Here is a 27,363-nt window from a genome sequence, read left to right as displayed (position 1 = left end):
GGGAGGACAGAGGACATTAAGGTCCTCTTCCCGCCTATTAGTGATGTGTTTATGACATTGTATTGAGTTGTCATATCAACTGAAAAGACACATAGTAGCCACAGAGACCCCAATCACGTATTCATGCACATAAGGGTCGAATGTCAAACCTACATTAGTTACATTCCATTTGTGCACCCAATTCATAGGGATATGAGTAACTATAACATAGTTGGCAAATTCACTGACTGACTTGCAAGTCGTTTGAGTAGACTAAGACCATCGATTTACTGGTTCATGAGTTTGGACGTGCCTTGGTAGCTGAGATTGTCAACTAATTACAATGTTCTTTATCTTGTTTTGTGTTACTGGGAAATGAATTTTATCATCTTGTGAATTATGAAATGTAAATGAATATGTGATAGTATCAACGTTGTTTCTGTCCTATTTTGAGTTTGTAATTGTGTTCGCATTCACCAACTTGCTAATAAAAGGAGAGCAAAAAAAAAAGGCTGTCTTCCCCCTAAGTTATTGCTTTATTAACCATCCAACTGCTAACTTTGCTAAACATACACACAGTCACTCTTAATAAGTTTGCCAACTATATACTAGAAACTAACTACATTTAACTGCCTTTCTTAATAAGTTTTGACATAGTGAAAAGATCCAACTGCCACAACACACTGGAATGTCAACAGATTGGGTTTGAGTCAACAGTACCTTTTATCATATCCGACTTACGAAATATTCATCTATTCGAAATTGAATGGAAATGAATAGTCTGTGTTTATTTTTTTCTTCTACGTGAAAGAGGAAGAAAATGAGAAAGCTTTGAAGGAGTGTAGAGACTAGAGAGGGATGACAGGACTAGGCACAGGAGACAGGACCGTCAAAATTTATAAAAAAGGAGCTCAAACATATTTATGAAGGGCTAGTTTTCGGGCCCGGGCCCTGGATAGGCCTTAACTGTCTGATTGGATATTTGTTTACAACAAAAATGGAGTTCGAATGCCTCCGCCATCGGACGTCATGTCTTGAAACTGAATTCAATCCAATTTGTTCATCAGATGTCACTTTATCTCAATATCCGACTTTTTAGCAGTTTAGTCAGATATATAATCCGTATCCGGTCCATACCCCGACCACGCAAACCTAGCCAAAAGTGGTGATCTAAATCTGCGAGCTTGGGGAGTACGGAAGAAAACTCAGAAAGCCGTCATGGCAATTCCCTTCTCTCTCGCGGCATCTGTTCTCCTTCTGATACTTTCATTATCGCCATCATCTTCATCTTCATCCTCAATGCTTGCTCAAGGGTAAAGGTTCTCTCTCTCTCTCTCTCTCTGTGCGTGTGGGTGTGCGCGCTTGCGCTTTTATGGTGCGATTTAAGGCTCTTTCGTTGTGTATCAGCAGCGCGACAAGTCGGCGTCAGCTTCGGACTTTTAAGGAGCTGAGAGGAAACACCACCTTTGAGTGCTTTCCGTCTGGTCCTTGTGTTGCCTGTCACTATTCCGAGAAGGTCTGTTCCTCGATGGACGTCGTTCCCTCTCCCTGTCCCTGTTTCCTTGTTTCTTTTTTTTTTTTTTTTTTTTTTTTTCTATTTTGCTTCTTTCCCATTTCGGATTTTCTCTTTGGTGATTTCGACTTGAGTTGTGTGGGTTTAGTTAATCTCAACGGTTGATTGCGCAAACGTCCTTTGGGGTTTCCCCTTTTCTACCATCTGCTGCATCCTTTGCCCCTTCTCTCTCTTTTCCCGAATAATGTGTTGGGAGGCGCAAAACGAATTATCAACAACTACTATGTGGCTTTGAGACTTTCCTTTCCCTCTTACGACAGATCATTGTTACAAGCAATAAATCTGAGACGACCTGTACTATGAAGTGTGTAATTGTAAAGCAACCGAACACTCTTTAAGAAGATTGATACTAAATCCGCAGTTTCACATCACCTGTTGCGAAGTTGTTTGTCTGTTGGATCCACTTCTGGATTGTTGAAGTCTAAATGTTCGTGAAGTACTGATATACAATCCTGCATTGCGATAAGAAGTCTTCAGCGCTGGAAGTTTGTTATAGTTACTCTCAAGCAATAAAGCAATACCGTACATATCTAGTTACGGGGTCTTGATCAATGTTATAGGGCCCTATACCCGGAATGTTGGGACATTGCAGTATAACCAATCAGCCATCAAAGGTGGTGCTGAGCCACCAAAGCTGAAAGGAGTGTTCTTCAAAGCAGTTTTACTTCAGTTTCTATGGTACGTGTAGTTTCCTCCTTGAAGGACTTCCATGCCATAGTACCTTCATAAAAAAAAAAATTCCTTTACCTATATATGTGAAGCAGCTCGTAGGTCAGATTGCATTCTCCCTTCTGTAGATAAGAATTTATCATCTTATGCTGATGCTTCACATGTTGGACCATTTTTTGCATGTGCTGTAGGTGTCAGCATAAAAAAAACTTCCTTGTCTTGCTTTGAAGAAAGTGATTTCAGGCTTTTAGCAACCAGGTAGTCAAGTTTAAATTCAAAGTCATGGCTGAGATAAGTCCAGTTTTCAGTTAATTTTTTTTTCTGATTCTGCTCTTCATTCTGAAGTACATGTACCGGAAGAACGATTTTGTGAAATTAGACTATTAACAACTTCTGTTTCAGATTTAGACCTAATATTTCAATATTCATTAAATTCATTTCACTTATACATCTTGCGTGCTTCCTCCATCTAAGATGTCATTATGTTATAGACAAAGCTGTGTTTGATGTTTAAATGACCATATCATGTTGCTCATCTTTATACTTGATTGTTTTTATGTCTTAAAAAATATATGTATATACATCCAATTGTGTGTGTGTAATATGGCAACAAAAAATTCTTGGACTTTCTGTTTTCCATTTTTTTTTTAAAATTATAATATCATGCCTTGGGAATATTTATTATGGGCCAATTACTAAGAATAGACACTTAAATTGGTGCCTCCTTTAGATTAGGTTAAGAATTAGCACATAAACAGTAGTAAATAAGCAGAAACAGGAAAAAAAGTTACATTGTCCTCAATCCCCAATGATCTGGACCTTCCTCTTGTAAGGGCAGTACACCTAATAAAAGTCACAGTTCCTATACATGTCCTTCCAGATCCAACCTGATCTATTAATGCTAATACTCCCCAAATTTCAAAAGATGCCTTGCACTCATACAAACCAGTCTGGATAGGTTCCATACAGGGAGTCTTCCTCTTTCCAATTTTTGTCCTTGTTTTCACCGCCGTCCATTGACAAGCACTTTGATATGTTGCCTCTGCTTCAAAACACACATGATTCACCATTCCTTGTTAGCCTCTAAAGGGGGTGTTGTTGATGGCAGCTTGGCTCAATAGGGTTTTAATCAGGAAGCATGGAATACCATGTGGACTCTATAAAACCTTAGATCATACAGGCCAAAAGCAGCCCTATCAACTTCTAAAGCTTATAAGGGCTTTTAAAAATAAGTGCACTAAGGCACTACTGCTATGTCACATATGGCCGTACAGGTGTGATGATTTTAGAAAATCTAAATATAGGGGTACAACAGAGGGTATATGTAAATATATACATTATATGTATAATAATCTGAAAAAATTGTCAAAATTAAAGAAAAACGAGAGGAAAATAAATATAGAATCTAGGTAGGAGGGAAATGAAACAAGAAGGGAAAAATCTAAAATTAAAACAAAAATTAAGTTTGAAAATATACATTTTTAAGTTTTAAAGTACAACCGTACCCACGTACCCATTTCATTGTTACCCATGTGCTGACACACTTACTTGGGCAGATCACATGTACTCATGTGACTTAGCACTATTGACATAAAAATAAATTCTTTATTCTTAAAAATATGCCTAAAGGAGCCTAAACAGAGATAGAGGGAAGTATCCCTCTATATATGCACCAAGAGCTAATTGAGCTTAGAAAAGCATGAAGAAGATAAACATCCCTCCATATTTTTAACAAATTAGTTGAGTTAGCCATTGGCCAAGCTCCAACAGCTAGTCTTTTTCTGATCAAAGACTATATTTGACCAAAAAATAATCAAAGTACAAAAAACAAAGAAAGACAAATAAATAGTGAATAAAAAAATACATTTTTGTCCAATATACATAATCTAGCTACTTGAAATATATATACATATACATAGGCAAATCCATAAGGTTTAAATCAGAAAACATGGAATACATTTTTTAAAACCTTATGCCAAACAGGCGAAAAACAGCCCAAGGGCAAATAGATTATTGCTCAAGAGATAGAAATTTATGCAACCTATAACCTCTTCTCGCAATTAGTGCATAAAGGAACCACATACATAAAAATAAAATCTTTGTTCTTTAAAATATGCTTAGAAAAACATAAACAGAGAAGAGGGACGTATTACTCTATATATACACTAGCCTGCCATGGTTGTCCTTTAAAGGATGACAGGCCTGTCATGGTCATCTTTTAGAGGACGATAGGCTTGGTCATCATTTAGAAAGGATGTCAGGCTTATTGTCCTTTAATAAGGTCTCCCTTACCGTGCGAGAGATGTAGAGGGAGAGAGTAGAAAAAAAAAAAACGAGTGCAAGAGAAGTAAAAAAGTAGAAAAAACAAAAAAAGAAAGAATGGGTATGACTGACCACATCTGACTTGGTCAAACCGAGTTCCATGACGTGTTGGGAGTGATTCCGAGATGTGGGCGCTGCCATTTTTGGCATGTTTGTGTGACTTAATCAGTGCGTTCATCAAGAGTGTGGTTTTGTGCCATGTAAACAACATTTTTTCTTCCAGCAAAATTTCCTTTTCTTTGTTCTCTGAGCCGTATGATCTGCACCAAGGTTTTAAAACCCAGTGACTGGGACTTGACTCGGCTGTTCTTGACTTGTGACTCGTGGGTCAACTCGGACTGGGTCATGTTAACTTTTTTTTCGAAGAAATAACAATGTATAACTTCTTTTTTAAATATAAAAAGATTATAAAATGACCTATATTTTCTTTATATGAGCAGTATGTACTATATATTATATAATTCTTCCTCAAGTCGTCTGGCCAACATGTGTCTTCCACACATTTTGTACTTACAAACTACAAAACTACAAAGATTCAAAACTATTTGATGAACAGTGAGTAAACTAACAGTGATAGAATAAAATCACGGGCTCTGCAAGCTATCGTGAAGAACTCAAGATAAGAATTCAGGATTTTATTTTTTTGCTTGAATTACCATTGAACACAATGGAGAAAAGAGAGAGAGAGAGAGGGGGGGGGGAGAGAGAGAGAGAGAGATGGAAGAATCACTTTGTATCATTGTCACATAAGACGCTAATGGGTATAATACGGCAAGGAAAAAAACGGGTATAATACGGCGAGGAAAAAAATCTCGGGAATAAAACGGGAAAAAGACGGTAAATTTTTAAAAAATAAATAAAAAAATCCTAACAATTATATAAAAATAAAATAAATGAGAAATTAAAAAAACATTGGAAAATAGCTAGATAAGCAACAAATTTTAGGTACATGTCTGAAACAATTTGCCAACTTAAAAATTGAAAATAAAGTTTAAATTGAAAATAAAGTTTAAAGTTAATAAATTCTTCCCCTTCCCCTCGCAAATGAACTCCAGCGAGAGGCGGGAAATGAGAAAATCAAAAACGGAAAAAGGAGAGGATGGCGGGAAGTTAATAAGCCACTTTCTCTTTTAAAAAGACGTTTTTGCCATTAAAAGGAGCATCCAAGTTTAAAAAAACCAATTCGTTTACAAATATTACATGCGTGCCATCCTTTAAAAAGACATTTTTGCCATTAAAAGGAGCGTCCAAGTTAAAAAAAACCAATTCGTTTACAAATATTACACGTATGCCATCCTTTAAAAAGACGTTTTTGCCATTAAAAGGAGCATCCAAGTTACAAAAAACCAATTCTTTTACAAATATTACATGCATGCCATTTCTTTTAAAAACATATGTCTTAAAAAACGTGAAAGACGGGTATAAAACGCGTTTTATACGCGTCTTTTATTTTTAAACGTTTTTTTGAAAAAAACGCGTTTTATTCCCGTTTTATACGGTAAAGACGTTTTTAACGTAAAATACGCGTTTTTTATAAAAAAACGGCGTTTTTTGTGACAATGCTTTGTATATCCTTTGCTAACTCTAATCTCTATTTTAAGAGACATTAGGAGTCGACTGACCTCCTTACATACGAGAGACACAAAAATATATAAAATAACTAAAGAAGACTCTAACTCTTTAAAAACTAGAAAGCTACCAAACTTAAATATAAACTTTCTAATTTCAACAATTACTAAGGTTCCAAAGGAGATCCAAAAGGAAATTCACATTCAGTACAAGAAAATGAACATACTGAGCAACTGAAATGCAAGTATAGGAAGAAAATTTCCACAATCAGCATAATATAGATTTAGCACAAAGTTACAAAGTACAAACTACAGAGCCTATGCTTAAGTCTTCACAAAGCTTATTCCAACAAAAATCAGACAGCATCTACATTACTGATTGATAAAAAAAGTAAAAAATTATAAAAAATGGAACCATATCAAGTTATCAACCTATTTTTGGATGGCTGAAACCCTTGCTGCCCGCTGGTAGTACGTGGCAGATTCATTGGAAAGAGGAATTCTTGGGGGAAAAATAAATGATAGACTGTTCAGGTGGACTTCCCAATGTAGCATGTCACTACTAGTACAGTGGTGAACATGCCACCTTCATTGAAATGCTTGGCATGCTCCCCTCTATGTGACACGGATTCTTCAAAAAGATTGCACGACGCGGGTGTGGGTATGGCTCCGACTCGCACCCCAACTGCACCTTATGTTTTTCCCTTTAAAAATTGTTTTCCTTCTTTGTTTTTTCTTCTCTCTCTCCCTCTCTTTCTTTATTTACAGTAATAAAAGTTGAAAAAGGAATAAGTAAGCTAAGAAACAACCATATAATTATATGTATACTACGAATATATATATATATATATATATATATATATATATATATATATATATATATATATATATATATATATATGTGTGTGTGTGTGTGTGTGTGTGTGTGTTAAAGTTCTTTTTAGAGTCAATTTGAGGCTTTCTGTAATATTAGAAAGTGGACTAGGGACTACTTATTGTTTTCTTATATTTTAGTGGACTAAAATTGTAAATATGTAGTCTTTACCCTAATCTCTTTTAACCTAAGATTAGGGTTACGTGATCAATAACAAAAACGACTCTCTCTCTCTGATTACGATGTGGTATCAGAGCCTCCACTGCCGGCGACAGTCAAGTTTTCCGGTGACTCCTTCTCCTTCTCCGGCGACTTTTTCCTCCGGCGGCTTTTTCCTCCGGCGGCTTCTTTCTCTTTCCTCTTCTCGTCGCCCATCTTTATTTCTTCTTACCCACCAATAGGGAGGCGGTAAAGAAATAAAGTTTGGGTGTGCTGCGCGGAGAAGGACCGATCACGCCTATGTGGAAGGCATGATCAGATCCTTAAGTGGATCTAGTGGCTGCTGTTTGATATGAGGAAAAACAGATTGTGTGGAGCAGATCTGTTTTTTTATGATGTTTGAGGCGTGATGAACGTGGATTTTTTTTTGGAGTGGATGATGTTCTGCCGATGGTGTGTGAGGAGATTGAAAACAACAACAGTTTCAGTTTTCTGAAGGTGTAAATAGTCGGCACTCGGCAGAAAGCAGAATTTGTGTTGACAGTGTGTGAGGAAACTGAAAACAGCAGCTGTTTCAGTTTCTGACGGTGTAAACAGTTGACAGATAGCAGCAGAAACTGGAAATCAATAGCAGTCGACCAAAAATGACAAAAAAAATATTCTGTAATCTAACAAAAAAAAATATTCTGTAATCTATCTTCTACTTTCTGTTATGCTGTTCAGACGTGGGCAGTTCCTATGATTACAAATTTGTTTTGCTATCCATCATGCTACTCTCTGTTATACTGTTTAGATGTGGGCAGTTCCTGTGATTATAGATTTGTTTTGCTATCTATCATGTGATACCTGTATGATCTTTGAGGATAGTAGAAATATATTTCTCTTCGGTATTTGACTGTTGCATCCTTACTATCGTGTGTCAGTTTTTTTCTGTTTCCTATTATGGCTGACGGTAGTAGGTCAGAAAGTTCTAATGAATATAAGATGACTGGTAACTCCTTTTCGTATGGAACCACAATCAAACTTGATGGTTCGAATTATGAAATCTGGTCCAGGGTATTTATGATGTCTATGGCTGGTCATAGATAGAAATGTATTATTGAAGATGAACCCCTTGAGAAAAAAGGGAAATATGCTGCGTGAGATGAAGATAATAACATTGTAGTGGCATGGATTATGAACGATGTAGAGTCCCAACAATTGCATACTACACCAAAGCTAAAGATATGTGGTCTTTCCTGAAGAAGACGTATTCTCATGCTACTAATGTTATTAAAATTTTACAATTAGAAGAGGAGCTTTGTAACATACGGCAAGGAGATCAAGAACTGCCACAATATTTTGCTACATTGACGGCTGCATATGAACGGTTAAAAGCTCTTCGCCCACCTTGCAAGCACTGTTATGCATCACATTTTGAAACTGGTATGGTAGCAAAGTTTCTTTCTGGGTTATCTTCGGAGTATTCTGTGGTGAAGTCTCAAATTCTCACAGGCAGTGACCTCCTAGACTTAGCAGATACTTATAATAGGTTGAGTCGTCTTGCAGTCACTCTTACTCAGCCTATGCATGACACCCCAGTCTCTGCACTTGTGATGTCAGGAGGACATAGCCATAGTTCTTTTGTTGGAGATAGGTGACGTGGTGCAGGACGTGGGAGATTTTAGTGCTCTTATTGTGGTAAATTAGGGCATCTAGAGGACCGATGTTGGGACAAGCATCCTCATCTTCGTTCTGCCACGTCCACTAGGACGTGGTGGAGGGAGAACGAGTACAGGAAAAGGGTCTTCTTCTTCTACTGCAACTTCCTCACAGGCTACAGCTTCTATGGTTGAGTCTCCTACCTGTTCTCCATCGTATTCACTCAACTTAAGCAAGGAAGAATATGAGCTGGTTCTAGCTCCTGCTTCGACCAACACAACTGCAATAGATTCGACTTTCTCTATTGGTGCCCCTATCAGTGACCCAGGTATGATATGGATGATTGACTTAGGAGCATCCATGTATTGTTGTAATCAGCCACAGATGTTTTTATCATTCACCAGGTTCACTACACCACAACACGTCAGGTTGGCTGATGGAAAGTTGTCCCCTATCTTGGGCAGCGGTGATATCTACCTCACACCTTTTGGCACCATTACACATTGTGCTATATGCTCCTTAATTTTCTGTTAACCTGCTATCTGTTAAGTAAGTGGCTAGAGATTTATAATGCAGAGTCATTTTTTATCCTGGTTCATGTTCTTTTCAGGACTTACAAACTGGGAAGATGATTGGCGGTGGCCATGAACACGAGGGGCTTTATTTCCTTTCTGTCCCTGTAGATGTTGCTGCATCCTCTTTCACATCGAAGCCTTCTCCTTTGCAGTGGCATCTCAGACTGGGTCATCCATCCGTGTCCAAGTTTCGTCGCATCTTTTCAGATATTTCTGCATCAAAGTCTTTCTTATGTGATGCATGCCATTTAGGCAAGCATACACGTAGTAGTTTCCCTTCGAGTCAGAGTCCATCGAGTCAAAGTCCGTTTGATCTTTTTTATGTTGATGTTTGGTTCCAAGTAAAGTTTTCTTTCGTTCACGCTTCTGATATTACTTTGTTCTGGTTGATGATTTCACTAGAGTCAATTGGGTATTTTTGTTACGGGACAGGTCTAAAGTCATTTGTATCCTTCAAAAATTTGTCAATGATATAAAAACTCAGTTTGGTGTTACTGTAAAAAATATTCTTACTGATAATGCTCTTGAATTTAAATCTTCAGTTCTACTTCAATTTTATGCCAATCATGGGATTCGACCATAATATACATGTCCCCACACATCCCAACAAAATGGTGTTGCTGAACGCAAACATCGACAGCTTCTAAATGTGGTCCGCACCCTCATGTTGCATACTCATATGCCTGCCTACTTTTGGGGTGATGCCATTCTTACCGCTTGCTACCTCACCAATAGATTGCCCTCGTTTGCCATTCAAGAACGCATCCCCATTCAAATACTATATCCGGATCGACCATTATTTCATATACCTCCCAAAGTATTTGGATGCACTTGCTTTGCACATATCTTGAGCCCAAACAAAAACAAACTTGCTGCCCAAGCTGTCAAATGTGTGTTCATTGGATATTCTGCCAATCAAAAAGGCTATCGTTGCTTTGATCCCCATAACAAGAAAGAGATTGTCAGTGCGGACGTTACATTCTTTGAGTTTCGTCCTTATTTTTTCGCTCCAAGTACCACTGTGTCTGAGCTTCCCGTGTCTGTTCCTCTTCCTATTCCCTCGGTATCACTTGAGTCTATCCCGTCCTCTTAGCCACTGTTAGGTGATCGTTTTCTTGATCCTCCACTAGTCTATACTCAGCGTCAAGGTCCCTCTTCAAACCGCCCACCAGAATCTTCTCATGAGGTAAGTTCTTATGATAAGACTAACTCAGGAAGGAATGATGACTATTCTGTAGATGATCTACCTATTGCTATTCACAAGGGCCAACGACAGTGCACAAGGCATCCGATTTCTAACTCGGTTTCTATGGACCATTTGAGCACAATTTTGGTGCAGTTTGATCGAGCTATGGCTAGTCACACTATTCTAATCTCTCACCACCAAGCATTATTAGATTCACGATGGAAGCATGCTATGTAGGAGGAAATGGATGCTCTTCTTTCTAGGGAGACTTGGGACTTGGTGGACCCACCGATGAATTGTGATGTTGTTGGCTCTAAATGGGCATTCACCATTAAATATCATTCTGATGGGTCCGTAGAGCGATTCAAAGCTCGTCTTGTTGCTAAAGGCTATACATAGACTTATGAGGTAGACTTCTTCGAGACGTTTTCGTCTGTGGCACGGCTAGATACTATTCGCCTAGTTATATCTCTCGTAGTCCAGCAAGATTGGTCTCTTTTTCAGCTTGATGTGAAAAATGCATTTCTATATGGTGATATCTCTGAAACAGTCTATATGCAACAATCACCTGGTTTTGAACGACAGGGGGAGTGTTCCAAGGTATGCAAACTCAAAAAGACTATCTATGGACTTAAACAAAGTTCCCGTGCATGGTTCCATAAGCTAAGTGAGGTTGTCTCTAAATGTGGATTTCAAAGATCTCAGCTTGATCACTCGTTATTTATCAAGAGAGGGACTTCTGGTATAGTGATATTGATTGTATATATTGATGATATTGTCCTCACTAGAGAAAGTGCTCAAGAGATAGCTCAGACAAATGAGTTTCTACAGAAACACTTTGTCACAAAAGATCTTGGTCAATTTCGTTATTTCTTTGTTTGGTAAATTATTGGCATATTCTCATTTTTTATTCCTTCCTTTTTTTGTTCATTATATGTTTTTCGTTTTGCATCTTTTTATTATTTCTAATGTAGTATGGCGAACAAAGGACAAGGAGTCTCTCAACCTACTACAAGTTCCTGTTTGATAATAATGGTGTTCTTATGATAAACAATGTTTTGTTTGAGACTTTCTTATGAGATTATAAGAGTGAATTATTAAGTTTTTTTTTCATTATGGTCATTTTTGAGAATATAAAATTTGTCGTACCCGTGTACCCATAATTTTCAAAATTGCCGTGTCGGAACCCATACCGTACCCGTACCTGTACCGTACTTGCACCCATGTGACATAGGTTCTAAAATACAAATGAGCACCGCATACCCCCACAAATGGATGGACAAATGGAGATTGTGATTAAGAGCTTGGAGACATCTCCATTGCTTTCCACTTTCCAGTCCAACAACCTAAGCTATGGGCAACTTATTTGCCATGGACTATTGCCTATCACACAAGTTCACACTCATCTACGAGGACGACACCATTTGAAGCTGAAACAGTAATCCTTTGCCAGATCTTCGTTGGTACTAGCTAAGGAACTACACGTAAGGAAACCATTGACACTCAACTTAGCTATGTTATATAAGTAAGGGTGTGACTAGCAGTATGCTATGTTGTCAAAGTCGTCATTGCAGCCTAGGCGACAAGCTGCACCAAGATCCTAGGTGCACCTACTGATTTTTCTAACTGTCTAATACAAATATTATATAAATCCATGTTATATAATATATCTAAATGTCTTATATAACTTAATATACATGTTCAAAATGTGTGAAAACCAACTATTATATATATCATAAATGTATATATTAAACATTTAACAGTCAACAATCAAGTTCCATAATGACAAAATGCATAGTTTATATCATTGAAGATTCAAAAAACTTAAATTTAACAAAAGCAACGACAATGAGAGTTCTAACAGAAGTCATGCGAGCAACAGGAGCAAAGGTTTTTTCATAATCAATCTCATATTCTTGAGCATATCCCTTGACAACAAGTGTGGCCTTATATCTTTTTAATGTTCTATCACTTCTAGTTTTGATTTTATAGATCCATCTACAACCAATAGTCTTTTTCCCTATTGGTAGAGAAACCATCACTCCCCAACCTTTTGACCCTCAAATAATTTTTTTTTTTTTAAACATAAAGCATTGAAGTGCGACGACACAACAATTCAAAAAAGAGGGAGCTATACCATTCGAAACAATAGGGCAAACTTTCATTTATATAACAATTTCAGTTCATACACAATTACATCTGTATATGACAAAAATGCCCCAAACCACATAATTGATGCCTAACAAAAACAAGACATCAATAAAATCAAAATAAAACGCACCGACACTACAAAGGACCCAAAACCTCCCTAGTAGGATGTGAGTGAAGCCATCTGATCAACCTGCTGCTCCTGGTCCACCAAAACCTAAAAAAGGAGACAATTGAAGGCTTAGCCTTCGCAGTATGGCAACAAGCCAGGAAAACTTCTAACCCTCTTAGGTAGGGCTCAAATATGAGATAATCACAATTATAAATGCAAATTATCATCATGTCGTGGCAGGGCATAGTCACATCATTTGCCAAGAAGGCCCCTCACATAGACCACGACATGTAAAGGCCACTCAATGGCCACGATAACACAATTTCAGTTCACATGCAAGACATGCATAAACATATCATTCTCATTCATTTCATTCACATGCACATCATTCACATACATTTCATTCATATACTTTCATTTTCATTAGCTTCAGTGAATTGACAGTTTCTGTGGGTGCAAACACAGGCACGTGCACACCGCGGACGGCCTATAGTCAAGAGACAACCCCTGTGGTGGCCCATAACAGTATGGATCCATTCCCGCTGTAGCGGTAGAGCACTCATCCATGAGTGTGTGAATTCCAAGGAGAGATACTCAGCCTTTCTTAGGACACCCAAGTTGGAAAGGCGGGAGCTCCAAACACATCACACAACAGTACCCTGGGCCTGGGGCCTTGCACCGTTTGTGCTCTGAACAGGAGAGACCAGTGGCGAAGGCGGGACAACTTCCAAACACATAGCCACAACCCACTAGCCTCTCATCTCTTGTGCTTTCATTTTTATCATTCTAATTGTACATTCACAAAATGACTGGCTAGCTCATGAGGTTGGTTCACTTCACGAGTGCACCCACACCTCCAATTGCCTCCACACGAGGAGGGCTACACATAACATGAACAGTCTTAGCTAGCCGTCATAACAATATGGGTACATCTACCCTCCAATCTCATTCAATTGCATCATTGCCCACGGCAATACATATGCAACAAATCACCACATTCACATTCATAAAAATTCACATCTTATCAAACACATCAATCACGTCTTTCAAAACTTAGCCAAATCCCGGAGAGTAGTCTTGATATGTCATGGCTCGTAGCTGTCCTATGCAATTATCATTCTATGATGCTCTCTAATGCACAATCGGGGTCGAGGAGACACTCGACTCGATACCCCACTTCATCTGTCCTAAGCAGTTCCCAATTCTAGCATGTATATGCAAATGCGTAACAATTTTCAAAACAAGCTTCTAATAGCTTTCCAAAACAAAACTTATCACATGGCACATCATTCGCATGCATACATACATTCACTCAGAAAACAATCGTTCAATTACATCAAAATCATAGGATCCCATGATCCCGAAAACACACAATCACAAATTGGCCCTAGGGCAGAGATTTGCCTGGAATGCCGCCATACCTGTCGCGCGTCCACAAAACACTCCAAAACGCCTCGAACTTCATGTCTAGTTGCTCAAGGTCTACTGGACGTGCCCGGTGTACGGTGTACCTACAAACATACACAAGTGGTTAATTCTCTACTAGTTTAGTTTCGCAAGCCATACAAATATAAAACAAAATCATTGAGGCACATGTCATCGCTTCAAGAGGGTGTTGACGAGTAGTGTTGACCTACAAAGCCCTCCAATAGGCCTCTTCTTAGCCCTAGAGGTTATCACCAAATGGTTTAAGATTCGCGCTTTCGATTTGAACCGATCACTAATCCATTTCTCCCTTGCTTCCTTAGTTGAGGCGTTAACCTAACATACCTACAATACCCCAACAACAACGTACGTGCACCTCAACAAAAACATACTTCGCGAGTTCGCTACCATGATTCTAAATCTTCTCCACACCACAATAATTTCTACCATGTTTCCCCAATTGCTTCGAAAATCAACTTATAATGCTAAAGAGATAAACATACACGTGGGCGCTTGTCTTACTCAACATAGTCATAATCTTCTCCCAAAATAGCAACATTGCTAATATGCATTCTAAATCATCAATTCTTAATTCTAACATGTTCAAACAATAACAATAATTATACGTGCTCCAACAGAAAATATACAACAATCTAAGCTCGATTAGGCCTTGCTCACCTAATTTCAAAGTCTTAGCTGCTGCAGTCCTCCTGGCAGCCACCTCACGAGTTCGAGTGATCCCCCAAACAACCAAAATTAACTGTCGTCGTCACCTCCCAAACCTTCAACTCGTTGGTATGAGGGAAAAAATGATGTGTCCCCAAACTGCAATCCAATCCACAACAATAAATAAGATAAGATTTAGTAAAAGAGAGGCCAAAAGAGGGGTTTGTCGTTAGAAGAAACCCACGGCAGTAGTGTGGGAGGCTGAAAACGAGTGAGAGTGAGAGGACACGAGTGGATGGGAGTGGGAGACAGACAACGCATGTGAGGAAGACAGTGAAAGAGAGGGTTCGGGGACATGTAGAGAGGGGAGATCAAGCGGGCGATTTGGGGGAAATGGTGAGGAGGAGATAGAAGGGACGAGGGAGTGTGGGAGAGGCGCAGGAAGGGGCATAGCACGGGAGAGAGGGCATGTGAGGGAGGAGGAGAAGAAGAAGGAAGAGGGAGGAGAAAGAAGAAGAAAGAGGCAGAGAGATAGAGAGGGCTTATCGGAGCACCACCGCCGTCATCCTTCCTCTGCCGGCCCAGTCGTCGGCGCTGCCACACCTTCCGCCTCTTACTCTCTGTTGTGCAAACCAGCGAGAGACGAAGAAGAGGGAGACCGAGAGGAAAGGCCAGGGAGATGAGGCGTCGGGCTCCTTCACGCAGACGAAGAAGAGGGAGACCGAGAGGAAAGGCGAGGGAGATGAGGCATCGGGTTCCTTCGCGCAAGTGGGTTCGGGTCTGGACCCGATCCGGCCCACCTGAAAATGTCAAACGTTACAGAAACAATTTCCCAAGTCTCATTATTTTCGAGAGCTTTAAGCTCACGATTCATGGCTTCAATCCAATTAGGATCTTCCTTAGCCTCAAGGTAAGAAGATGGTTCATAAAAAGAATGATGTGCCATAAGACAAGCTCAGTATTTGGGAGAAAAAGACTCATAAGAAATAAATCTTTGAGGAGGCCTAATCCCAAGAGTGTGCTGGCCTTCCCTTACCACATGCTGCTCATGAGTGCGTGAGACGTGGAAATGGCACCCTCCAATGAGGATTGCTGAAAATGTGAGTGCAACAGTCACTAAATGAATATGTAGCAGAAATAGGCACTAAGGTCAAGTGGAAGGATAAGAATTCTTTATTCAATAACTAGAAAACTGCTGTTCATAGCAACTTACTTTGTACAAGGAATATTGAGATATTTATACAAGAGAAGAGCCAAAAGGCTAGAGAGCACTAACCGTTGGACTAATTCCAATGGCTCATAAAAGAGCCAGTGGGACTAGCCAACAGCTAGAGCAAGGATAAAAAAAAAAAAACAAAAACAAAAACAAAATTAAAAATCTAAAAAGACGACCTATCAATAATACATTATCAACAATAATATTAATGCATATATCATCCTATATTTATATATGTAATGTGCACACATAAACATAGGAAATATATGCATACATGTACCCCATTTCTAAACATCCTCCCTCAAACTTACGGTGCTATCACTAAAAGTTTGTCTAAAAGAAAGTTAAGCTTGGAAGAACATAGAGGCTTAGTGAAGAAATCAGCCAGCTGGAATTTTGAGAAAACATATGAAAACTTGATAGTTTTTTTCAAAAATTCTTCACGAACATAGTAACAACCCATTCCTTCTTTGAGAGTTTGACCATCACGTTATATGCTTAGTTCATTCATAGAATGTATGGTTCTTGGAAATGTAGACAAAACTTTTGTTGTCGCAACACATATCAGTAGGTTCTTCTATTTTGGTTCCCATATCAATTTGCATTTGACGAAGCCAGACAATTTCCATGGTTGTGGAGGCCATGTCTCGATATTCAGCTTCGGTAGAAAAAAGAGACTTTCTGTTGTTTTTTTTACTTCCATGAGTTGAGTGTTTCTCCTAAAAAAACATAAAATCCAGTAGTTTGAGTGTCTGTCATTTGGATCTCCTTTCCAATCAACATCAATATAAGCAATCAAGTTTAGAGAGGAAGAAGAAGCCATAATACTCCCTTATTTATTGTCCATTTGATTTATCTAATGATACGAAGAATAGCTCTATATGGACGGTTGATGGTGCTTGTTGAAATTGACTTACTGGATGAACCACATGAGCAATATCAGGACGAGTGATACTAAGATACATTAAAGATCCCGTAAGCTGTCGGTAGGGAGTAAGATTGGTAAGAGGAACTCGATCATCAATCTTCATTATGCTTCCTACTGCTTCAGGAGTTTCCGTGATTTTATCGTTTGTTATATTTGACTTAGCAATAACCTCTGCAGCAAACTTAGTTTGTGAAGCCTCTAGTGGAATATGCAACCTCAATTCCCAAAAAGTACCCTAGGAAACCCAAATATTTCATTTCAAAAGTTTTTTGCAGTAGGTTCTTACATTTTTTAATTGCTTCTTTGTCTCTACCTGTAATGATCGTGTCATCAACATTAGTAGAAAGATCATCATACCTACAACAGTATTCTTGACAAACAAGACAGTGTCAATCAAACATAAATGGAATCCATAATTTGAGATAATTGAGTTAAATCGATTTGGCCTGCACAAGGTCACAAATGTAAATGATAGTCTACTTCAATATGCTTCGCCCTTTTCACGAAAAATGGATTGCTAGCAATATGTGTAGACATTCGTTATCAGCTTATCACACATTATCTCCATTGGTAGTTTTATTAGAACACCAAGATCATCCAACATAGATTTTATCCACATTATTTCTGCAGCAGTTTGAGCCATAGCTCGATATTCTGACTCTGCACTAGACCTGGCCACTACCGCTTGCTTCTTACTCCTCCATGATATAGATTGTTCTCAACAAATACACAAAATCCAGTAGTGGATTTTCTATCATCAACATAACTTGCATTGTCAGCATCAGATTATGCCTTTAGATCTACAGAACATCCCTTTGGAATAAGAGACCCTTCCTTAGAGATGACTTTAGAAACCTCAACACCATCAAGGCTGCTTCCCAGTGAACTCTCCTAGGCCTGTCTATAAACTGGCTAAGCTTTCGAATGGCGAAAGATATGCCCGGTTTAGTAATAGTCACATGTAGGAGCTTTCCAATTAACGACCTATAAGATATACTGTCTACAGGCTTCATGAAGGTGAACTTTGAAATTTATTGGGATGCTTGCGGGTTTTGCTCCAAGCATGGCTGTCTCCTGTAATAATTCAAGTACATACTTTCTCTGAGAGAGAAGAACTCTCTCTTTGTTCTTCAACACTTCAATTCCCAAGAAGTATCTAAGAGGACCAAAATCTTTGGTAACAAAGTGTTTTTGTAGCACTACTTGGTTTCTATAATCTCTTGTTCATTATCACTTGTGAAAATGATATAATCCACATGCACAACGACTGCTACAATACCTTTTTCACTCTTCTTAATGAACAAAGAGTGATAAGAAGGAGATCGCTGAAAACCTATGTTGTTAAGGCCTCACCTAGGCGTGGACTAAGCGTGAGTCCACAACCATCGCCTAAGTCCACCACTTAGGCGATGGGATATGTGTTGGCACCTAGGCTGATGCTTAGGCTCACCTAGGCGCGAACACACCTAGTTTATGTGAAAGTGAAAAGTCACCTTTCCCTTCAATTATAGTTTCTTAATTGAGGATATATTGTTATGCACTTTACTTTGTAGTGATTATGTACTTTTATGTATTGTTATGTTGATTATACTTTTATATGTATATATATATATATATATATATACATATACTGTTAGCCACTTAAGTCTGTTATATAGTATTGTGATACCTTATACCTGTTATATGTATACATTAGTATAGTTATGTTACATACTTATATCATATAGTTATACGTATTGTTAGTTTGTTATACCTGTTATAAACTTATATGTATATACTATTATGTTAAGTCGTATTGTGATACAATTTGTTATTCTTGTTATATATATTGTAGTATATGTATATGTGTATATTGTTACATACAGTTTGTTATACCTGTTTGCATCAACCTATTATATGTTTATACTTTTAGCCTGTTTTATAATATGTAATATTGTGATACCTGTTATATATATACGTTAGTATGGTTATGTACTTATATGTATATTGTTATGTACTGTTAGTCTTTTTTATTATATTATGTCTTTCTTTAAAGTACAGATGGATTAAAGCCTTCCTATGGATTTACATTCCTTCTTCTAGAGATTAGATTCAGTTTTTTTTTTTTTTTTAGATTACATTTAATGAGCAATGTTAATCTTCTTCTATTGATTTTTCATATTCAATGAAGACAACAATTAATTTTTTATTGTTTAAGTTGATTATGCTTGTTATATTACTAATTTCCACATTTCAAATATTAGTAATAGTCAGTCAAAATAATTTGACATACTAACATAACTAAAAAAAAAATTGTTGCCTTTTTCGCAAAGGCCCGCCTAGGTGCTAGGCTCTGCCTGGGCGCCTTGACAAGATAGCTGAAAACCGAAGCTGGTCATCACCTCCAAGAGCTTGTGAAACTAGGACCGTGGACTATGTTTGAGACCACAAATTGCCTTTCTTCAATAAGCGAAACTTGGAACACTCTCCCTATAAACAGTTGTATTGATAACCAAATGAATAGTTCCCAATCGAGCAACAAGGGAGAAAGTCTCAAAAAAGTCAATACCATATGTTTGAGTGTACCCTTAGACAACTAGGCGTGCCTTGCACCTCTCCCCTGATCCGTTTGAGCGACATTAATGGTGGATACCCACTTGGAGACGATTATGTCGGCGTCTGAAGGAGGATGAACAAGATCCCAAGTTCCTCAGGATACCAACGCCTCCATTTCTTCTTCCATGGCCTTCCGCCACTTAAGACCAAGAAGAGCTTGCTGGTGGCTTATAGGAATGGAAGAAACTGACAAGGCTGTAATGATCTGCTGCACATGTTTGCTGAGTCTACTAGTAGTAACAAACTTAGAAATCAGGTAAATGGTACACTGTCGTTTCCTTTTCCTCAGAGCAATGGGTAAATCATCATTAATCATAGGATCACCAACTGCAGAAACTCCATATTGCTGGAACCTTTCTGTTATAAGTGTTAAGTTTGTACATATGGATCGGGTCACCCAGACCCGACCCGACCCATTTGATCTACATGCCCAACACATCATGGGCGGTGGCATACTTGTAAATCTTATTGTTATTTTGTGTATTTTATGATGTACTCTAAATCGTGATTAGTATATAATGATAACAAGAGGTAGACGTCATTTGTTGCTGCTCTCTTTCATCTCTCTCTTGCTTGGACGTGCAGCCCACTTCTCTCTTCCTCCTCTTGCATCTAAGTTCATTCAGTGGTTTGATATTAGATATCAAAATCTTACATGGTATCTGAGCCAGGTTTTGCCACTGAGAATGTTCGGTAAGAATCTCTAATTTCTGCCCTAATCTTTGTTTCTTTTCTGTCCTAATCTTCAAATCTCTATTTTTTGCCCTAATCCCCAAATTTCTGCCCTAACTCCAATCCCCAAATTTTCTGCCCTAATCCTACCGTCTGCCCTAACCCTACCGTGTCTGCCCTAATCTGTCCTAATCTGCCCTACCGTCAGCCACCTAACCCTAATCTCAAAATTTCTATTTTTTACCTATTTTCTGATTATTGCATTTATGGATCCCCACCGCAATTCCAGCATCTTGTCGTTCAATTTCTTCTCCCAACTCATCTCACAAAAGCTAAATCACACCAATTATTTGACATGGAAACATCAAATAGTCCCTTTCATCAAGAGTTACCGTCTCTATGGACATCTCAATGTCACCACACCTGCGCCACCTGAATGGATTATGCGAGAGGTGAAGAATGTTGCAGGGCAAGTTCAAGAGACCATTGTAGAAATCAATCCTGAATATGAGATGTGGATGGCTCATGATCAATCTCTCGTTGCTTATATCACCTCCATACTATCAGAGGAAGTTTTGGCGGGTGTTGATGATGATCTTTCAGCACTTGAGTTGTGCAATTTACTTGCTACCACATATTCTCAAGTATTAGAAGCGAGATTTCTACAACTCAAGAGGCAATTTCAAGATATCAAGCGAGACACACGTTCAGTCTTGGAATATATACACGAGATAAAAAATGTCAGCGATCAACTTGCCATCATAGGGCATCCAGTCAGTGACAAGGACAAGATACAACAGGCTTTGAGTGGATTGGGGTTAGAATTTGATGTTTTCTGCACTGCTTTAGAGGTATTGCCTGTTCTTCCCTCTTTTGAAGACTTGAAAGCAAAATTGATTCAACATGAAGCAAGTCGTGTACAACGACATGGATTAGTTCATTCTTGCGGTCACAATGTATTGGTCACTGGGACCCATGCTTTACAAGGAAGTCATCCAAGAGTTTGGAACTCACAGGCAGGGATGAGGAGAGGTATCCTTCCTACACCTAACACAAATGCATAGGCAAATGTACCACGAAGGATACCTACTTGTTTTTATTGCAATAAGAGAGGTCATGTGAAGTCAAAATGTTGCATAACCCACAGAACAAGGGAAAACAGGTCAGGCGTGACAATAAGGCAGCAGTCATCTGTTTCGAACACGACTGCAACATCGAACATTTTCCCTGATGTGCAGCAGATTTTAATGACAGCGTTGTCTAAAGTCAATCTCAAGCAAAATGAGGAAAGACAATGGTATGTGGATTCTGGTGCTGCAGCTCATGTAATTGATTACGTAGGTAAGCTTTCTAGTGCTCTCCCTTATTTAGCTAAAGGCTTAGTCTTCACAGGAGATGGTTCCCATCACAAAATATCACATATTGGAAATGCACACTTATCCATGGCTCATTCCTCAATTCCCTTAAAGAATGTTCTTGTTGTTCTAAATGTCAAGAAAAATATCATTTTTGTGTCAAAGCTTATTGATGATACTCATTCCTCTGTTGAGTTTACTCCTTCTTCTGTTTATGTTGAGGATGCTCGAACCAAGAAGACATTCGCTGAGGGTGTTCGCAAAGGAGACATGTACGTCATTGAAGAAGCTCCAAAAGTGTCTAAGTCTTGTGTTTCAGATTCATCCTTTCCCAATCATAGTGAAGTCAATATTACAGAATATGATATGCCATCTCTTTGGCACGATCGTTTGGTACATTGTAGTTGGTCTTTCATTCAAAGTCTTGTTGCTGACGGACTATTACAAAAGTCCAGTCTAAGTCCTGTTAGTGAGTCTAGCATGTGCTCAAGTTGTCATATTTGTAAGAGCCATGCTCTTCCTTTTCAATCAATAAATAAGCGAGCTTCGAAGTTATTTGACACCATTTATTCTGATGTTTGGGGGCCTACTCCTATTTCTTCCTCTTCCGGGAGTAAATATTATGTTGTTTTCATTGATTCTTATTCTCGTTACACTTGGATCCACTTCATGAAAAGCAAATCAGACGTTTTCCGCTTGTTCACCCAATTCCACGCTTTGGTCCAAAACAAATACTCTAGTAATATCGTGCATTTTCAATGTGATGGTGGTGGTGAGGTCATTTCAAATGAATTTACTAAGTACTTACTAAATCATGGGATCACTGGATAGATTTCCTGTCCTCACATACCACAACAGAATGGTATTGCTGAAAGAAAACATAGGCACATAGGTGAAAGTGCTCTCAGTATTATGCATAACACTGATGTGCCCATGACTTTATGGACTGAAGCCTTCTATACTGCTGTTCATGTTATTAATCGACTGCCACTATCCATGCTTGAAGGAAAATCTCCATTCTTTATTTTACATCAAAGAACAACCAAATTATGATGAGCTACGTGTTTTTGGATGCATCTGTTATGTTCATGTTGATGTTTCTTTGAGAAATAAGTTTCAAGTTCGAGCTGTCATGTGTAGATTTGTGGGTTATGCAGAAAATTATAAAGGCTATTGCTGTTACAATGACGTGTGCATATTTCACGACATGTTGTTTTTTACGAGCTCAGGTTGAAGGATTTAAAGGAGCCACATGCAACACTTAATGTTAGAAATGATGTATATGGCTCATGGCTGAATGCTGAAATATTAGACCAAAGAGCTGATACACACCATGCACAAAGTGACAGAACTATTGATCGAGACAGCCACAAACACTCAGATGGACAACATACCTTCATCTACTCAGGACCAACAACATGAGCATGACTTCACCTAATCGGTTTTCAGGAATGGTGTATAATTGATGATCAGTTCCAGCTGATCCAGAAACTGCCACTACTTGTCCACGTAGATCAGAATGTGTGCGGCACCCTATTGATAGATGGGTAAGTTATGGTAATTTCTCTTTGGATTTTCAGTTCTTCATGACAGAATTGAACAAAAAGGTGGAGTCCAAATGCTATGAGCAAGCGTGCAAAAGCAAACATTGGATCGAGGCCATGAATGAAGAAATGGCTGCCTTAAATGAATGTCAAACATGGGAGATTGTTCTTCGTCCAGATGGTACGAATGTAGTGGGCTCAAAATGGGTTTACAAACTCAAGTATAAACCTGATGGAAGCATTGATAGATATAAGGCTCGACTCGTGGCTAGAGGCTTCACTCAGCAGTACGGGGAAGATTATGATGAGACTTTCAGTCCAGTCATCAAGATGAGAACGATCTGAGTTATCATCTCTCTTGCCGTCTCATACAGTTGGAATTTATATCAGTTGGATGTTAAAAATGCTTTTCTTTATGGCTTTCTAAAGGAAAAAGTTTATATGGAACAACCTCCAGGATATGTTTCTAATGATCCAACCAAATGGGTGTGCAAATTACAAAAATCACTGTATGGGCTTAAGCAAGCATCTCGTTCATGGTTCGATAGATTTTCCCTCCATATACAACAGGCTGGTTTCCTCAGAAGTTCACTTGATCATTCCTTATTCATCTATCATTCAGGTGAAGTTACCATTTGGCTACTTATATATGTAGATGACATAGTTCTTACTGGAAACTCTTCATGTCACATATCCCATGTTAAGGAGGTATTGCAACAAGAATTCAAGATGAAGGATCTCGACGAACTATGGTATTTCTTGGGTGTTGAGCTTGATAGAAAAGGTGGCACATTAACTCTTACACAACATAAATACACTCTTAATATTTTGGATAGGGCATGTATGACAAGTTGCAAGCCCATAAATACACCTAGTGTTCCCAACACAAAATTAAATGCATCTGATGGGAGTGATGCCTACCCAAATCCTAGTTTCTATCGGAGTATAGTTGGCATCTTGTAATATCTCACTTTTACACGCCCAGACATAGTATATGTTGTGAATCAAGTCTCTCAGTTTATGCATGCACCTACAGAAGCGCATATGGATGCTACCAAACGTATTTTGCGTTATCTTAAGGCTACTCTTAGGGATGGACTCATCTACACAAGACAGTCAACTGTTTTGCATGGCCACAACATTTTCACTTATACTGATGCAAGTTGGGCAGGTGATCCAGACGATAGACGATCAGTTTCCGGTTATTGTCTCTTCCTTGATTCCAATGTTATTTGTTGGAGTAGCAGGAAACAACGTGCAGTTGCCAGATCTAGCACTGAGGCAGAATATAGGGCAATCGCTGCAGGCACCGTTGAAGCTTCATGGTTACGTCATCTGCTTGGGAAACTTTCTCTTCCCATTGCTCAGTCATCTTTATTTTGTGACAACCAAAGCGCGATCAAGATTGCCTGAATCCTGTTCTACATAATCGCACTAAGCATATAAAGATTGATCAACACTTCATTCGTCAAAAGGTTGCTGAAGACGAGATTGTTCCCACTTATATATCTATGTCTGAACAAGTGGCTGATCTTTTTACCAAGGGACTCACAGGACACCATTTCTGGGAATTGAAGAACAAGTTGCGCATGATCAAACCCCATGCACAACTTGAGGGGGGCTGTTAAGTTTGTACATATGGATCGGGTCACTCAGACCCGACCCATTTGATCCACACGCCCAACACATCATGGGCGGTGGCATACTTGTAAATCTTATTGTTATTTTGTGTATTTTATGATGTACCCTAAATCGTGATTAGTATATAATGATAATAAGAGGCAGATGTCATTTGTTGCTGCTCTCTTTCATCTCTCTCTTGCTTGGACGTGCAGCCCACTTCTCTCTTCCTCCTCTTGCATCTAAGTTCATTCGGTCGGTGGTTTGGTATTAGATATCAAAATCTTACAATAAAGACCGAAGACCTGAAAAATCTCAGTCCCATACATGGTGTCCTAGACCTGATCCAGTAAACTAATGCTCTCAGACATGCGAAATAAAAGTGTATGCTGAATTTCTGTGTTCCTCTCTTAATTACAGCATAGCCCCCTTTGTTCACATGAACCATGTTGTGAAAAATATGTTGATTTTTTTTTAGGCTAGAATATTATTTTTTTCAGATTCCAGGTGCTTTTATTCTGAACCTATAAAAGAAAACCTACATATGCATCATAACCAAGCAATCTAGTGTTCCATTCTTATATAACCAATAACAAGGCTCGCATCCGTACTCGTTGCATGTATGTTTTTTGATTTAGAATGTTTGTCAAGATTCTAATCCTACGGTCTGTTTCCATACCTTTATAAAACCCTAGATATGCATCTAGTGTGGAGCCACATATACCAGGAGGCCACTGCTTCCACAAACTTGTCAAAATATCTTTTACATCCACATATATTTACATGTGCCCCCTTCAACTACAAACTTCTATATTTGTGCCTCCCCTCATTTCAATTTCTGGGTCTGCCAATTGGCCCAATCTTATAGAAAATCAATGTGGATTTGTCCATACTTGTGAAATGATGGACAGAATTACCGAGGGCATGGTTTATAAGTCCATAGTGGCAGCAATTTTCTTGAGTTAAGGGATTTAGAGCTTGCTCTTTGAACCAATTCATCTTGGTAGGATCAAAAGATAATTTACCTCATTTGCCAATTATCATCTCTTAAAATGTTGTATTTGTTTTATTTCCATTTGATTGGTATCATACTGTTATTATCAGTCATCTTTCATTTCCTAACAGGATTTCTTGCAGAGTGATGAGAAGTACCACTGCAGTGAGACTGGCTATCGGATTCCGTTCAAATGTGCAGATGTTGAGCATTCTCTAGAAGTAAATGGGCAAAAGTATCAGAAAGGCAGGCTTGCTCTGCAGGGTACTTCTGCATTGTATTCTTCCAATCATTGGAATGCATATTCGGCATTTCAGCAAAGGAAGGATTTTGCTTCTCCTGAAAGGCTTCTAGGAAGGAGATTATTGAAGGGCAGCTCATCAAAAGAAGAGAAAAAGAAGAAGCAACATTATATGATTTTTAAAAGTTGCACACCAACTGTAGATGGAGAAAAATTAACCATTCTAGGTTTTGAGGTATGTGAATCATAAACTGGTGCATGCAGTCCCAGAGATTTTTGAATATATACTTTTAGATTATCTTTTGATTCATGATCATATGTTACTCCTGAAGGAACTTTTTTTTCTTAATATGTAATTGCTCCTGATGCATTTTTAGTTACATAATTGAAGTCAATAAGCAGGAACTTTGTCTATTATCCTTGGAAGAAAACTGAATGTAAAACAAATGGTCATTAAAAAAATGATCACCTCTTTGGATCATGAAAGTGTTGAAGACTGATAAGCAAATCTGTGGCAAATGGCGCCTGTTGAGAAAATAGGAAACCAGTATCCATCCAGAAGCAAATGTATGCTGAGAGATCAATTAAAACCATGAGATATGGCCATGACAGATGAACTTTTGTTGCTTAGCCACGAGCCAAAGGGGAAATATTTGGAAGGACCTGGATGCTTAAATCTTGCATATGATTGTGTGACAGAATGCCATCAAGTGGAATCAGTCATGTGAATTAGTAAGCCTTTGGCAGTGAAGTTCCCAAGGTTACCAATGGTGGAAGTAGGAGCAAGAAGTGATTCAGGAAGTGGAGCTGGGAAGCAACGACTTAAAAGGTTCATAGAAGTGGGAATGGGAGACAAAAAAATCCACGAAACCTCAAAAACACTCTAGGTTGGCCCCGGTTTTCTTTTGAAATTTTAATAATTTGAATGGTATTTTGGAGCTTGGATCTTGTTTTTATGCTCCAAACTGATTCAAGATCTGAAATTGGACAATTTTATATGGATTTGAATTTGGATTTCATTGATTTGCTCCGAAATACGAAGGATAACTGCTTCTTCCTCAATTTAATTCCAAATTACTTAAAATTTGAAACAAACTCCTTGATGTAGAAAACATCTTAATCATGGGTTTGGAACACTAAAAATGTAGATGACTGCATGCTTTTAATGCTAGAACATGATGCATTTCATGCATCATCAAGCCACATGAAAGCATTGTTTTACCACTTCAACTGTTGACTCGGCTAAGCTCAGTGTCCTACCAGGTCAACCTAGTAGGGGGCCTTGTTTGTGCACAAAACTT

The 27,363-nt window shown here is 38.5% G+C and overlaps 1 protein-coding gene across 6 annotated transcripts in view; it reads left to right on the top strand.

The window, feature by feature from the left end:
* The first annotated feature begins 1,007 nt into the window (after window positions 1-1,007).
* The window catches only part of LOC116258640 (uncharacterized), a 35,549-nt gene continuing 9,193 nt past the window's right edge, over window positions 1,008-27,363 (top strand). Inside the window, exons 1-3 of one of the 6 annotated variants that reach the window (XM_050079053.1) lie at window positions 1,008-1,292; window positions 1,387-1,495; window positions 9,396-10,827. In XM_050079053.1, coding sequence (XP_049935010.1) covers window positions 1,198-1,292; window positions 1,387-1,495; window positions 9,396-9,836 — 645 coding nt within the window. In that variant the 5' untranslated portion in view covers window positions 1,008-1,197 and the 3' untranslated portion in view covers window positions 9,837-10,827. Of the gene's footprint in view, window positions 1,293-1,386; window positions 1,496-9,395; window positions 10,828-25,952; window positions 26,298-27,363 lie in introns of those variants that run through there. The other 5 variants (XM_050079054.1, XM_031635904.2, XM_031635905.2 and 2 more) reach the window with 5 other exon arrangements.

This window comes from Nymphaea colorata, chromosome 8, assembly GCF_008831285.2.
Source record: "Nymphaea colorata isolate Beijing-Zhang1983 chromosome 8, ASM883128v2, whole genome shotgun sequence".
NCBI lineage: Eukaryota > Viridiplantae > Streptophyta > Magnoliopsida > Nymphaeales > Nymphaeaceae > Nymphaea > Nymphaea colorata.
Note: the sequence above shows the minus strand (reverse complement) of the source record. Positions and strands in the feature narration are given on the sequence as shown.